The 16,494-nt window shown below is 25.6% G+C and overlaps 1 protein-coding gene across 2 annotated transcripts in view; it reads right to left on the bottom strand.

Annotated features, from left to right (window-relative positions):
* Positions 1–16,494, bottom strand: part of LOC107457448 (CCR4-NOT transcription complex subunit 3) — a 34,300-nt gene extending 17,806 nt beyond the window's left edge. The window contains exons 1-7 of one of the 2 annotated variants that reach the window (XM_043046694.3): positions 16,151–16,494; positions 13,318–13,391; positions 12,441–12,515; positions 9,123–9,212; positions 5,804–5,932; positions 4,626–4,721; positions 501–762 (exon numbers count right to left, since the gene is read on the bottom strand). In XM_043046694.3, the coding sequence (XP_042902628.1) occupies positions 501–762; positions 4,626–4,721; positions 5,804–5,932; positions 9,123–9,212; positions 12,441–12,515; positions 13,318–13,391; positions 16,151–16,175 (751 nt within the window). In that variant the 5' untranslated portion in view covers positions 16,176–16,494. The remainder of the gene's footprint in view (positions 1–500; positions 763–4,625; positions 4,722–5,803; positions 5,933–9,122; positions 9,213–12,440; positions 12,516–13,317; positions 13,392–16,150) is intronic. The other variant, XM_043046695.3, reaches the window with a different exon arrangement.

Below are 16,494 nucleotides of genomic sequence, written 5' to 3'. Positions count from 1 at the left end.
CCACAGTAAGGACAGTTGGATAATACAGAGAATGAAAGAACATCCATGCCTTGCCTGGGGATTCAAATCCAGAACCTTTCTGATGCAAAGCCAGTTCCCTGGCCCCTACACAGACCGGTCGGAGAATGTAGTAAAAACTTTAATACAGACATATTCATCATGAATTTTCCTCTCAATATTAAATTTTTTAAATGTTTCACAAGAACAAAAAAAAAAAGTTAAATACTAAATTTTGCCAAAAGAAGAATAACATTTATTTTAAAAAATTTATATATTTGTCCAAAAAACATTAAATCAAATCAAAATCTGTAACGAAAATATATTATAGAATGTATTTAACTTCATTTAAAAAATTTAAAAAAAGGAAAAAACTGGAGCAAAGGGCATCAGCTTCTATCTAGAGAAAAAGTATGCAGCATCAGCGAAAGTCCTTCAAGATAAAACTTAAAATTAAAAAAAAATTTCACAGCAATAAAAATAGTTTACTAATTCAAACATACTTAGAATATCATTTTCTGCCTGCTGTTTTGCCAAATAATCCTCCATGTCTTCTAAATTTAAATCATCATACAAAAATTCGTTTTCTTGAAAATCTGGATCCTGTGAGAAATCCCGGTAATATTCAACATCTTCTTTGATTTTTTTTATTTGATCAACTTCTACAGTTCCATTATCGAGCATTCTTAATAGTGTTTCCAATTGATTAACATGGAATTTATGTTTAGCAAGCCTGGCTCTTACTTCTTCAACTTGATCATGTTTCTAAAGTTTAAATGAATGTTATAATTGTAAATATAAGATATTAAAAAAGACAAATAGCAACAGTTGATCAAAGAAGTTCACATAATTTAAAAACAGGTTAAAGAAAGAAATTTAAGTAAATGTTAAAAAATCTAAAAACATGTTTCACAAATATATTAATTTTATAAATTAACAAATACAAAATAACATATATTGGTTCTTTAATTATACATTATTAAGAAAATCATAAGACAAAGAATACAGTAAGCGATTAACCATTTTTATGAAGAAGAAAAAATAATCTATTAAACATTTAAGCTTAAAATTAACAAGGTCACAATTAAATGCACCAGCAATGAACTGAGAGCACAAAATCATTGTAATTAGGAAAATTAATCTTGATTATGTGGGAATAATGTTGAAAATTGACAAAATAATTTTATTCAGTAAATACAACACAAATTTAAAATCTTCCAATCATAAATGTCATTAAAGTAATTTCACTAAAAAAGATCATCATAAACTTTCTTTAGTATTTTTCAGTGCATTTAGCACACAATAGAGAGTTATCTTACTATTCTTCTGTCAGAAGTTTTGTCCAATCAAATAGTTCATATCATGGTTTATAGCCTTTTCATTTAATTTTTACAAACTTAATCGTTAAAACTAGAACTATTTTTATAAATGTGCTTATAGCCAGAGGGGTCTACTTCTCTAACTAGTTGTCATTAATTAGAGGACCAATAATACACACGTCACTAATAAAATTCCAATTAGCACAATTTAAAGTAATTACTATTTAATTCAATATAGGTATATACCTAATACTAATAAAATTATACTAATAATTTTATGAAATAAAAAAAAGCAACACTAAGAGTTATTAAATTTTGTTGTTTGTGGTGAATTTTTGTAAAACATAAGTCTAGGTACTTAAATAAAAAAGAAAAATTTTAAAAAGATTCTTACAAAAATTCTCAAAAACCATGGATTTTATTACTCAACTGCAAGTCTAATCTTGACTGCAAAATCACAATAATTATGGATAAAACGAAATAGTTGGCATCATTGATATAGCTCACAAGTTTGACTTTTGAATTTCTTAAACTGAAGAAATCAATTCAATAAATTAACTTTGATTATAATTTCTTATTTAAAAATACCAACTGAAAAAGATGTTTTTAAAACAGAAGATACTAACATCGCTACCAACTTTTACGCATTTCGCATAAAATTGTATTTTTATATTTTAAGTAGTAGCAAAATTTATGAATTCTATTTATTTATAGAAACTATAAATTTAATTTAAAATAATTTTGACTACCGCTGTATATAAAGAAAGATGATAATCATACAATGGTAAAATAAAGCTCTTATAAGCTAAAAATATATATTTCTGCATTTGACTGTAACTCAATTTTAATTTTATTACTACTTGGGAAATTAAAAGTTGGCAGGTATGCATTTAGTTTTTAATTTCATAAGATGTGGTATAAAATAAATATTCCTTTTGAATAATTGGTTGGTAAAGTAATATGGCTGATAAAATAAAGCTCACATTCTCTTTTCAAGAACTTTTAAAATAAAATGCAAATATAGAAGAATAAATTTTGGGTAATGTATTATGGCATGTTTAAAATGTTAATATCAACATTGCCATTAGAATGAACTTGATAAATTTGGTTCACAGCTGACTATATAAAAAAAATCAGAAGAAAAAATCTTAATAAAATATTTCATATTGCTATGCATCATTTTAGCAGAGTTCTTCCTAATAATAAAAAAGGGCAGGGGACTTTCAATTTCGAAAGAGAAAACGTTAAAAAACGTTAAAATTTATCAAAATGTGTAATATTATTTAATAACTGAATTCGGCTTTCAATTTTTAAATTACCCTCTTATACTATTTTATGCTTATATTTCAAAACGTAATTCTCATTCATTATCAAAACAGAAAAAATTTGAAGCATTTGAAAAATAATTAAAAGCAAATTAAAAGACTATGTATAATGACTTTGTAAAATGATAATTTTACAAACTTAAAAGTTGTTTTTTTTATATTTTAAACTGAGAATTATGGGAAAATTAACATTTATTGGTGCATTTTTAAATAAAAGGTATTAAAAAAAATAATGGCAAAATTGAAAATCACTAAAAACTTCATTAATATACCCCCAAAAAAAGGAAACTATTAAAAGATTTCTCCAGTTGAGAATAATCCTAACCAGGGGCCTGTCCAGACCGAATTTACTACCATTTAGCGGTACCTTCACAAATTCAACTTTAGGAAAAACGGTAGTTTCACAAATTCAACTTCAGGAAAAACAGTAGTTTCACAAAATATTTTTTCTTAAAATTTCATTTTTGTATCCCTTAAGAAACGATAAATCCATATTTTTGTGTTGATTTTTTAATATAATTTTTAATTTTTCACAAATTATGTATAAATTTTCACAAAATAGATACCTTTCAGAAAAACCTAGACAGATCCCTGCTAACAAAGTAAATATTTTTAATAGTTATCATAGTTAATTTATTTACTCTTAATTATTAATTTTTCCAGAGTTTTAAAAAAGTAAATGTAATATGGAGGGAAACATAACTTTTTTTATATTTTATTAAATTTTATGTGTTTAAATTTAAGCTAATACTTATTGCTAAACAATTGTACAAATTATTTTTAGACTTCAATACTTTCCATTCTTTTCAATGTCTTGAAATAAAATATTCCTTTTCCTAAAGAAATTTCAACTACAGTAAACAATATGATCTAATAGTACAATATATTCGAAGAATTTAATCCAAATTATTGAAAGAAAAAAAAATTCTCATGTGAAAATCTCTGGGGTCGAATATCATGTGAATTTTAATATAACTAGACAACATAAAATTTTACTAAAATGAAAGAATGAAATTAAAAATTAACGTTAAATAATTATCAATAACTAAATATTGGAAATAGACTTTTCATTAAAACAGATGGTTAAGAAAAAAACCTTTTTCCTGAAAAAATAAAATAAAAAGTCAGTGTTTTAAAGGATGGTGACTTATTCTCACAAAAAAGGCAAGGAGGTACATTTATAGGAATCAAAAGGCAGGCAGAGCCTTTCTAAAAACGCTTAAGGAAACTACTGCTTTTCGTATTATTAATAATCACTGTAATACTAGGTTCAGCAATAATTAGATAAAATAGTGATTTTCAGGAAAAATGAGGTAACATTTTCAAATTTAAAAGAAAATCTAATTGGAAAAATTTCAGATGATAACAACTCATATTAATTGTGATTTTTCTTGTTGTTTAGTTTCCAGACTTATCAACACTTCAGTAAATTGGTTTATCAATAAAATAATTTAAAAAATGGAGATGCTATCTGCAACATTTTTTAGTCTATAAATTATATTTTCATTTATGTATTTTAAAATAATTCTCTAATTAAAAACTGGAAATGAAATGGCACAACTTTAGTGTATAAATGCATAGGTTATTAATAGTAGAATATGAGGTGTCATTATGAAGAAACTAGAACATGGTTTGCAGTCGCCAGCGATTTTAATTTTTTATAAAAAACCTATAATTCATTAGATTTTCTTCTTTTTTTTTCTTTTTTTTTTAAATATGCAATATTTAACATCTCAGCTTTCACAACTTAAGGGGCATATAAAAATAAATAAGCTATTTTCTAAAATAAGTAAATGCTTCCATTATTTAAAAATTTGAATCATGATTAATTCAATTTCATAAACTATTTCTTTTAATTCCACACTGCTGAACACAAGAAATTTGTTTAAAGTAGTTCAATTCTTATTAAGAAATCAAAAACACGTGAATAGCAATATGAAAGTAAAAGGTTACAACATATTTCTAAGAGCCACCATATACTCACCTCTTTATCATTCTTTTTCTTCTTCAAGGTAACATTTATAGCTTCAATATCGGCTTCAAATTTATCAACTTGAATGTTTAAACTTTCAATGCAAGCCTAGAATTGAAAAAAAAAAATTTTTTTTTTAAATACTAAAAATTAAAAATCTTATAAATTTATGTTATTTAGAATAAATGTAAAAATAATTATAATTTTGTCTACTACTTTTACATTCATTATGTATTTCAAGGAAATTCTAATTTAAATTATTCACTTTAGTAAATGGTTTGATGAAACCAGGATAAGATTCTGCATAAAAGAAAAATTTTTGATTATCAAACAAGCTATAAATTACTCATCAAGGTCCATTTTCAAATGGTAATTTTTCAATTTAAGTATAGATTACAAAATAAAGTGACGGATTATAAAAAAAAAAATTGTGGACATGTAATTAAACAATACTAAAACTAATCTATACAAATACTAATCCAAAGAATGGAATTAATTTACGCATAAAGGTAAATTCACTCAAGGATAGTGTTAAAATTGATTATCCAGCACTCATAGTTATAGTAGCGAAATTAAGAGATTTTAAAAACAGTATCACCAACTTTTCCTAAACAAATTAAATTTTCACATTAAAAAAATAAAAGTGGCTCTGGCAGGATATTTTTAGTACCAACAGCGACAATTCTAGACCAAAATGAAGTCTCTGTTGCTGATGATTATTCTAATTCTGAGATATATAATGCTAATGCAGCAGTGCAGCATTTTTTTTCAGTTCAAGTAAAAAAAAAAAACTTTACTATTCGGCTTCATTGCTTTTTTTTCTTCTTCTAAGAAGCATGTTGAGCAAGACAAAGAGAAAAACAAGAGGCTGTCATTGAATCATTCTTCTCTCTATTTTTATGGTCATCAGTGCACAATCAGTAGAGAAACATTTTCTCCATTCCATTTCAAACATTTTTTAAAATAAATTTATACATATAAAGTAAAATTAAAACTATTTGCTTATGAAGTGAAATTTTGAATGTATCAATTTGTAATGAAAAGGTTATAAACATACAATTTTGGTCATATCATTGACGTATTGAAAAGATCATACAAATCACCCATACAAGAAATCTTAAAACAAAAAATTTTGGACAAAAAAATAAAATAAAAAAAATCAACAAATTGATCTTTTAACAAGAACTTACATTTAGCCAAGCTGTTATTTCATCTCTTTCTCTTTGAGCTGGATCTAACTTTTGCGCGGCACCTAAACCTTCTTTAGAATAAGCTTTTGTCTTTGTTTCTCTTTCTACAACTTTGAATCTTTCCATTTGCTATAAAACAACAAGACATTGTAATAACACTCAAAACATAAAGAGAATCCTATAAATTAAAAAGAAAAATGCAGAATATAAAAATGAACACCAAAGGAGTATTGGGGGGGGGGAAAACCAATAAGAGCTAGTAAAACTAAATTTAAAAAACCAGAAACAGATTAAAAACCTATCAACATTCCAAATCACATAATTTAAAATACCATTAATTTTACACAAAATAATAAAACCATTTTATCCAAAGAAAATTCTCAGTAATTTATTTATTTAAGAATTATTGATAATTATTTTTTTTTAATTAATAATAGTCAAAAGATTTCAAGCTGCAAAGCATACAAATTTTTAAATGACAAAATAAATTTAAACAAATTTGGTAGAATAGTTTCTGAGCAAACAAAATTTCAAAGTGCCTCACTTAAAATTTTAATTCTTCAAATTTTACATACTGTCATTGAAAAGTACAAATAATGCAAAAATAATGCAATGCTTCAAAATAATGTAAAAATTTATACACAATTCAAAACTTTTTTGACTCTTATTAAATTAAATAAAGGTAGTTCTTAAAAATTATATTATGCAGAATATTATCTAAGAATAAATAGATTTTATAATATTGCAAAAAAAATTTCAATTCGCTTAAAAAGTTTTAGAGTTATATCAAATTAAACAAAAAGTGAAATTAACATAAAGCGGTCCAATTTTTTGACTACTCCCCTGATTAAACTATAGGAACAATAATTTCTTTATGGCTCAGGGAAGCTACTCAAATAAAAGAACAAAATTCCCTAACTTTTCCATGTTTTGCAGGCATATTTTGAAAAAATTCCAGTCTTATATCATAGTATATACTGACAGAGCCAATGTCAAAATATACAGTGAACCCCAAAAAATTAATATTAATAATTTACACATTTTGTGTATTTTATTGCAATTAAAAAATTTAACTAAATACAGATAAAAAAAAATGGTAAAGACAAAAGAAATATCATATAAAAAGGAAAAATATTTTTTTAAAAAAATAATAACATTTTGTCTCACTTAGTCAACACGAAATATTATAAATTTTGTTTTAATTCCGCACTTTGGAAGCCAAAAGCAGAAACGTCTGATCAGAAATTCCTATTTAATTTTGTATCCCTGTTGAATTTAATTTAATACATTGCACCTGCATGATGCGAAAGATGCAAATATGAACAAAAGTTAAATTTTTTTTTAAAAAAAGAGCATATCTCAAGTCTTTATGTGAATTAAATGAACATGCCACTTTCCTACATATACTTAGATTTGATTTAGATTATAAAATTATAAAAAAGAATCTCACTTTATTAATGAATCATTAAATTATTAAGAAAAAGTTGCTATTAATATATATGCAATGCAAATTAAATAAAAATAAAAAAACCTAATTTAATTGAGCTTCTTCCAGATTTGATAATAATAATAAATATTAAAATTTTATTATTTAATACCTCTGCTATATACAGATAGTCTGCATCACAGTTACTAATTCATAAAAAAAAAATCTCATTAAAAAAAAAATCATCCCACAAAAGAAAATAATAAATATATAAGCATTATAAATTCAAAAGTAATTAAAATCTTATTTAATGTACTAAATAAAATAATTTTTCTAAAAATAAAATACACAAAATATGACTATTGGATAGGACTATCCCCGTAGTAACAAATATTTTTTCCTACTCCTTTTAAATAATAAATAACTGACGTAAAAACTATAATCAAACAATGTAAAATTATGATGAAATCGTCATAAACTGAATGCGCCAAAAAGTGATAACTCAAAATTTAAGTTCATACATCGTGATAACATCCTATTTATAAGATCGGAATTAATGGTGGCCAATAAAAAAGTGTGCTTACAGAAAAAAAAATGGATGAAAAATAGTGATTGCCAAAACTGAATGTTCATTATCAATTAAGAAACTTTCAGGAAAATAATTTCCATTTTTCACAAAAATAGGCACTAAAAATAAACCTGGATAGACAACAGGATATTATAGCATTACTTTAGAATTTCCAAGTGGAACAACAATCCCTTTGCTTCCCCCAAGTTCTTAATAACGAGTTTAATTGAATTTATTTATCAAAGCTTAGTGACAGAGGTTTAAGAAAATTAACAATAAAAAATAATAATTTATAAGAATTATAAATCAATATTTATCCCAATAAATTTCTTAAATCAAAATTAAGAATAGACAATCTGAAGTACATTCAACCTTCTATCTGTTATGGATTCAAGCAACCAAAACCCCTTTTCCAGAGGAAAGTTTTCTAAGCCACAAAAGCATGACATGCTATGGTTTTGTGAAATTTGGCTCCATGCCAAATAGGTAAAAACAAAACTTAAGCATAGAAAAAGTGTTCCATGTGAAACGTTAGATTAAATACCACATGTTTTTTGCTCCCCATATTAAACTTCCTGACTTTTTTTCTGGTTTTTTGGCTGATTTTCAAATTCCGTAACTTTTCCAGGTAGCATAGCAACCCTGTTGCTGTTATCTACCCTCTCCCCTTTTTTTTTGAGATTCAAAAGTAGAAATACTTAAAAAATATATTTGAAGAAAGTACATTTTTGTGTCTAGTTTCATAACTTAAAATATAGACTTTACATACTAATTAACACATAGCAGCACTCTCAAGCCATACAGATTGAATCTAAGGGTGTGATCTCATCATTGCATCAAAAAATGTTTAGGGGGTTTGCTGTTTTTGTGTGCACTGTACAGTAATAAAATGCTTTAATGCAAACTGCTAAATTGGTTTTGATTTTACAACCTTAAATCTTTCCACTTGCAATAAGAAATTCTTAAAACAACAGACAATATAATTATATTTAAAGAGATTACGTGAAAATTGAATATTAATAGAAATGTGAAACTACAGAATTTAAAAACAAATCACAAAGAGAATTGAAAATCTAAGTAAAAATAGATATCAAAAGCAAGATTTAGTATGCCCATATATTCTTTTATTTCTCCTAGTTATAATGAATTTCATGAGAAAAGTAGCTTTTTGGGATAGGCTATTGGTGCACAATGTTGATCACATTACCACAATGTTCATCTAAAAATAGTAAAGTTTAAAACTTCACTACTGTTTTGGCTAACTGCTGGTATTCATGAAACACACGCTGTTGAATAAATTTTGTTCATAAATGTAAAAAACTTACAGTTTCAATAGTTTTCCTAGCATCTTGCAATGATCTCTTATCTTTTATGTCACTAGATGTCAGCCAAGTCTTGATTTGGTCTCGTAGCCTCTAATTTAAAAAAAAATATAATATTAGCAAGCATAATTGATAAAACTTTTACCTTATAGTTAGTAAGACTTCTTACTAACTATAAGATAAAAGTCTGATAGTTTTAAAATTATTTTATACATTAGATTTAAGTTCTTTTACATTGTACAGTTACTGTAAAAGACAGTGAACTGGAAAGCATCAACATACCACAAAAATCAAACAGATGCTTCAGTTTATGCCCTAAATATTTTTAATTTGCATATCGACAACTAGCATACACATATGGCAGCATGGAAAATGAGAAATAATAACAAAAACAATTATTCCTTCTCCACCATCAGTGCACGCAGTATCGAAATTTGTCAGTAAAAAACTAGAAAAAATTATACCCAAAAAACATGTCAGCCAGCCCTTGTGACAAAGTGACTAAATTCTGACATTTATGAATTTTGGTCTTTTACAGAAACAATACTACTAGAAGAGTGGGAATTTAGATAGCACTTACAGTGAAAATGAAAAATGAGAAAGTAGAGAATCTTTAAATGTTCCAGAAGGGAACAAACACTTTTCAGTTGCAAGTTCTGCAGTAAGTTCACAGATGGTCAACAGAACAAATTTTAAAGTAGTACTTAGTAGTGGACTGTCTTATTCAGCTACACATAATAAACAAATGTGAATATATTACTTTAAAAATCCAAGAATAAACTAAATTCTATAGAGTTTATAACTTAACTTTTAGTAATAACACATGTGAACAATATAAATAAAGAAACTTTTCATTATACTTATTGAAAAAATAAAAAATTTTAAATTATGAATTAATTACAATGTAGCCTGCCATTATAGTGCACTAAAGCCAAATTAACCTATTATTAGCATATGATTATTACTATGCAATAATAAAAATATTCCCAAGGAAATGGAGAAAAATTTTGAAAAAATTGACATAAGAAAATAGAAAATTTTACATTGAAGTTATTGATTTATAAGATTTTCATTAATTTCAGATTAACCAGCCACTATATTGCATTAAAATTATGCTTATTGATAGTATGGTATAATTGCTATGCAAAAAAAAAAAAAAATGAGATAAAAGAATACACAATCATTTAAGCCTAAAATATGACGTAACTTGTTTAATTTCTAAATTATGAACCTTGTTTATTTATAAATCAACTCAACTAGAAGCTCTTTTTTTTCCATTCACAAGGTTTTAGATCACTGATCATGACTTACACTATCTTTAACAATCTCAAGGGTATTGTAACTCCTTCTTGAACTATTGTAAAGATAGAAAATATCAGATATTTGATAAGCCTATCTACTGAGTGTTGCCTGTGCAAATAATATCCGATAAAGAAATTGTTTACATAAATATAAAAATTTTAACTTTTTTTAAAAAAAAAAAAAAAAATTTCGGTATTAAAAATTAAACAATTTTGTTTTCTTTCAATCCATTGACAGATGCAATAACCTCGGAAATAGGTATTACTCTCAAAAACAGTCTCGAACATTTCAATCCGTAGAAACCAAAACCAAATTGATATAGAATTCAAAAATAAGATATAGTAAAACCTCGCTACAACAATATTTTGGGGACCAAATAATTATATTGTTGTAGAAGGATATATTATTATATAGAGGGCCTACATACTTTGGGCACACAATAAAAATAAAATTAATTTTAATGTTATATATGTATTAACTATAAATCTATTTATATATTATATAAAAATTTAGTTTGCAGAATGGTAATTACGGTTAAATATGAAATCAGACAGGAATGTTACATCTGTGACTTCTTAAGAGATAAGGGAGGCAATTCTAAGAATGAAAGGTCTTGGGGTGGTCTATGTACATCAAGGAAAGGGTATTGAAATCGGAATACAAAAGCCATTCATTGTGGTGAAAAGAAATAAAATAATGAAAAGAAATAACACAACCAGCAGTGAGACTTCTCTTGTTAGAAAAGGACGAAAAAATAGCAAAATATGATAAAATAAGATTTTTTACATTATTTGAAAACCAATAATAAATAGGGAAAATAAGGTTGAAATTTGAAGAAAAAAAATCGTTTTACGGGGGTTTATTGCTTCAGAAAATATCGCAATATTGAGAGGTGGATAGCATTAATTCATGTGCAAGTTCGTCGGGACCACAAAACATTATTGTAACAGAGGGAGTTATTGTTGCATCGGATATCGTAGTAGCGAGAGTTCACTGCATATTCAAATATTTTAAAATTATTAACTAGTGAAACTCTGACACTAAAAATTCCCCACATTTATAACCCTAGTGTCTGATATATTATTAACAAAAATTAAACTCTGAAAAGAAAATGGAGTTCAAAAGATAATAAAAATAGCAAAAGAAATGTTTCAGTTGTTTGTTTTTTAGAAAAAAATTTATAAATTTACAAATAAATGCAATTGACTTAAATTAATTAGATTTTAATAAGCACGTTTTCTTATAGATTCCCACAAAACACTTTGCTAAGTCTGACATTCCCTTCATGTCAGTTTTATGTTTAACATGAACATGTGGAGTTTAGCAAGTGGCTAACAGAAGATCCAGGTAAGACGGGAAAAAATTAGAAATGCAATCAGGTTTCCTCATTTCAGACAAAGGCATCATATTTCATTAGAAATGCAAGCAATCATTCAGTTGATACCTAAAGTTAATCAACTGCTTTCTTTTATAGCTTAAAATAAAATTTACTGAAACATCACCACAATAACTCTTGCTAATAAAACAAACTGTGGAACAGTGCTATAAACTTGTACATGCTGGTCTTCCAATTCTGTGTAAGAAGGTATCTATGCAATCATTTCTTATTCAAGCTAGCCTCAAAATCTGCAGTTCCAATAATTCTCACAGCAATAACATCAAAAGAATAGTGATTAAAATCATTTCTTTGAAACTTTACAAATAATTGACAAATAGTCAATGAGAGCATTTTGCCATGAATCTTAACACTCGATTTTAAAATAATTTTCTCTGAAATGAGAAAAAAAATCAAAGTTTTGATTGCTAGAAGCAATAAGATAACTTAGACACTCTAATGAACATTAAAATATCATTGTGCCCATGAAAAAGCAAATGGAACTTTTGGTAGTAGTCATTATAATGGAAGACTAAATGAAAGATTGATTACATAAACTTATAGAAAGCTGGACTAAATACATAATTAAAATATCAAATTTCATAAAATTTATAAATGAACATTTTGAACTAATTTAACAATACCTGCAGTTTTTTAATTTCTTTTTTAAGATCAGCTTCATACTTTTCTTTTTGATTAGTATTTGCTGCACTGTGTACCTATAAAATCCAAAATTTGTTTGTAGTTTACATCTTAAAAATAAAAACAAAGTATACAAATTTTAAAAAATACATCTTTATAAATTAGTCACCTAATGAGTTTTTAAGCTGCATTGAAATAATAAAAATTAAAGCTATTATGTAATATTAAAACATTAAAGTTTTTAAAAATAATTACGAATTCCTTAAAAAAAACTAAGAATTCTGTAATATCTTTAACTTATCTCTAGATAAAAATTTAATTATACCCATTTGCTATTATCAGTACGAAATTCATGTCTTATTATTATAATTATACATGTGAATAATACATACAAATGAAATTACATTAAACATGCATAATTTAGGAATTTATCATAAAAGAGTTATAGTAAGAAAAGCACAACTTCTTGTGCTTGTGAAAAATATAACAAATATTAAAATTAAAATATTAATAATGCTTCAAATAATTCAATAATTAGATATATAAACTTTGAACAAATATTTACATAAAAGTTACACAAAGATACAAATTAACCCATAATGATCCAATATTAGATAAGGTAAAATTGTATAAGTATAATTAATTATAATTATAATTAATTATAATAAGTGTAGTTAATTATAATTATTAAATTAATAGTTAAAATGCCTACAATAAGAGTGATAAATGCCTACAATAAGAGTGATATAAAAGGATTTTTAATGCAACATTGGACTAAGTAATTTAAAGTGCCATGCCTTTTTTCATAGCGGCATTGGCCCATTAAGGGTTAATAATAATTAAAAAAAATTAGAAAAAGAGTATCAAAACAAATTATACAACAACTTTCTGCCAGATATCTTCAAACGTTTCTACACCTTCAGCAACTTTCTTCAGACAGCGATCGATTTCACCTAATTTTGAAAGTAAAGAATTTCTATATATTAAAATTATATTTAAAAAAAAAAACCTATACAGCACTTTATATCAAAATCAGAACCTTTAAATTGGATTTTTAGTGGTAAATTAGATATAATGATGTAAATTACTAATTAGATGTTTTTGATGTAGTTAGATGCAGTTGAAAAGGAAAGTAAGAGAACAAAATTTATCAGATCCTGATCACCCAAACTGAAAAACAGTCAAATGCCACTGCCTGATTTTTGTACTTTAAATACATAAAAATATATGCCTCCTAATACCATAATAAATCACGAGTCAATAATGCATGACTAATTAAGGCACTATCATGAGATGAAATGAGAACAACACTAATAAATATTCCACCTACACACAAAAAATATTTTGAAGAGATTTATAGATTATGTCACGGTTAAATCTTACTCTTTCATAGCTGAACACTTGAAATGTAAAAATTATAATTTTCCAGAACCTGAATTATATATATTTAAATTTCTAATTTTTCTTTACTTAATAACCTTGGTCAAAATTTAAAATTTTTCATGTTTTCCATTTTAAAACTAAAATATTGTGCTATTCTTAGCATAAATATGTACAATTAATATCAATCTTAATATACATAAACACATATTCTCCTTATGCTTAATTAAAACTTGTGTACTGTGTAGCTTTAATTTTTTTTCAATCAGTCTACCATCTTATAATTTGGACCATTATATGAAAACTTAAGTAGTGTTTTAGGGCCACTAAATTTTTATAGCCGATGTGGATCTCATATATTAATAGTGGCTTGCTTGGAGATGGATGCAAGAGTTACCTTCCAAGCTTGCCTCGTTTTGTGAAATTATAGACTCTTCTGTGCCAATCACTGTTTGCTGAAGCTTGGAGACCATTTTGGCGCACAATCCAAAATGTTCATTTTCTTAAGTTTATAAAAATGCATATAACAAAAATGAAAATGATGAAAAAAATTTGCAAGCAGATAAAATAAATTTTTTGTATATAAACACATCTTTTACCATCTCATACCTTTTTATACCAACATTTTATAGTAATAACTATCAGTAACTAAAGTGGTCACATACAACTGAAAAATTTAAAATTGCCACATACAACTGCATTTTTAAATGGTTTTTAACTTATGTAATAAAATTATGTAATTCTAGATGCTGACAATTAAGTTTTGTAAGATCAGAATTGTTACTGGAAATAAGGTGCTATCTTGTGGTATGCAGGGAATGAAAAAATATAAATTTGATTGATTTCTGTTGAAAATTTTAATCAAATAGAAATTGATAATTAATGAGCACTTTTATCTTTAACACATATGATGCAATTTCTCAAATACACCTAAACTTGATGAAAAGGTACTATTGTATTGAGATGAATAACTGATTCCTACTATGGTAATTGCTCTAATAGGCAAGTACGTTGTGTGACGTCAGCTTGGAACATTTTCATATCAATATCAGTACTTGTTCGCACCACAGTATTCAAATTTTAAAAAAAATTTATCAAAAATATCTTGTGGCTTGTTTTTGGCAATGAGTTACTCACTTTGACAAACTAGTCACCTATATTTTTTTCTTACTTTCTCACATGCCATTCCCCGGAAATCACTAGAACTTTGCAATTATTTTGACATAGTTACCAACACGAAAATCTCCTCTAGCTTAGATCAAGCTTAAATTTATCTATAGGTCAAAAATTTAAATGTTTAAAAAGTAGCAAACTTATATTCTTTAACTTTGCATATAATCGACACAAAAAAAAGCATTTAGAAATAACTTTTTTAAACAAAAATATAATATAAGCGCTCTTCTGCATTTATTAATCTCTGTAATTAATCTTATACTATTTTTATGAAAAAACTGTACTTAATCATTTTTATTGTTTGAATAATTAAATTAGAATAAAAATTAGAATAATTTATTGTTCCATATTTTGTGTAATATGTTAGATTTAGTAGGTTTTTTAAGTATCAATTTATAATATTTTTGACAACAAAACCTTTGACTTATTTCTTAGAAGTAGAACCTACAATGAATTTTGCTAAAATATTAATTTTAAGCTTTAGCTTAAAATTAATATTTTAGCAAAAATGAATGAACCTACCTGAAATACAATGGACAGGCAATCTAAGACAGCAAATTTATACAACCTTTATTTCAAGATAAGTTATAAGCTTGCATATATTGTGAAAAAATAAATGATAAATGTCTGTCTGTCAATAAATTTTTAAAAAAAGTATTCAGAGCAAAATAATGAAATACTTTTAAATTGCATGAAATAACTCTTATTGAAAGTACTTCAAACAAAAGGTGCATAAAAATAGCTTTTTTTAATGTTAATCCACACAAATTATTCACATAATTCTTCACAAAATAGTTGATAGTTTCAGCGGAAAGTTTTAAAATATAACTAAATATCAAGTATTTCTAAATAATATAGAAGAGTATTAAGTGCACAACAAACTCGAAGAACACAGAGTAAACAAATGTAAAGATTTGATAATTGAAGTATATTATTAAAATGTTAGTAAAAAAGGATATATTTTGACACACTTTCTCAAAATAAAAACATGATATTAACTCTTCTCAATTAAAACATATTAACTTCCTAAATTGATTGCTCTAGATGTAAACCTTGATAAATAAAATCTATTTTATAAAAACCATTTACTTCAGCAAAAATTCATTTCAACATAACATATACAGCACTAGATTTTGCATAAATTTAGATGAGAGCTAACCTTGAAGTTTCCTTCTATCAGCCATAACTACTACAAAACAACAAAATACAGTATCTCCAGCATAATAAAATAATTCTAAAAAAGTATCCAATTTGCCAAATGTCAAGAAAAAACTAAAAGAAATTTAGCGTTATCTAAATAATGTTCCAATATTATAGTGAATAGTGATGATTATATATACAACTATAACTATGTAATTCAACTAGACATAGAAATTTTGCATCGAAATAGCTTTTATAGCTAATTTGTTTGCTCATTAATACGTATTTAAAAGTTTTTGTAAATTTCAAAATAATGTACGATACTAAAGCATAAAATCACACAGCTTGTTATTTGTCTGCAAC

Source organism: Parasteatoda tepidariorum, chromosome 2 (genome assembly GCF_982258835.1).
Source record: "Parasteatoda tepidariorum strain Cologne lab strain chromosome 2, Ptep-v5.0, whole genome shotgun sequence".
NCBI lineage: Eukaryota > Metazoa > Arthropoda > Arachnida > Araneae > Theridiidae > Parasteatoda > Parasteatoda tepidariorum.
The sequence above is the reverse complement of the archived record's forward strand: the minus strand, read 5'-3'. Positions and strand labels throughout refer to the sequence as shown.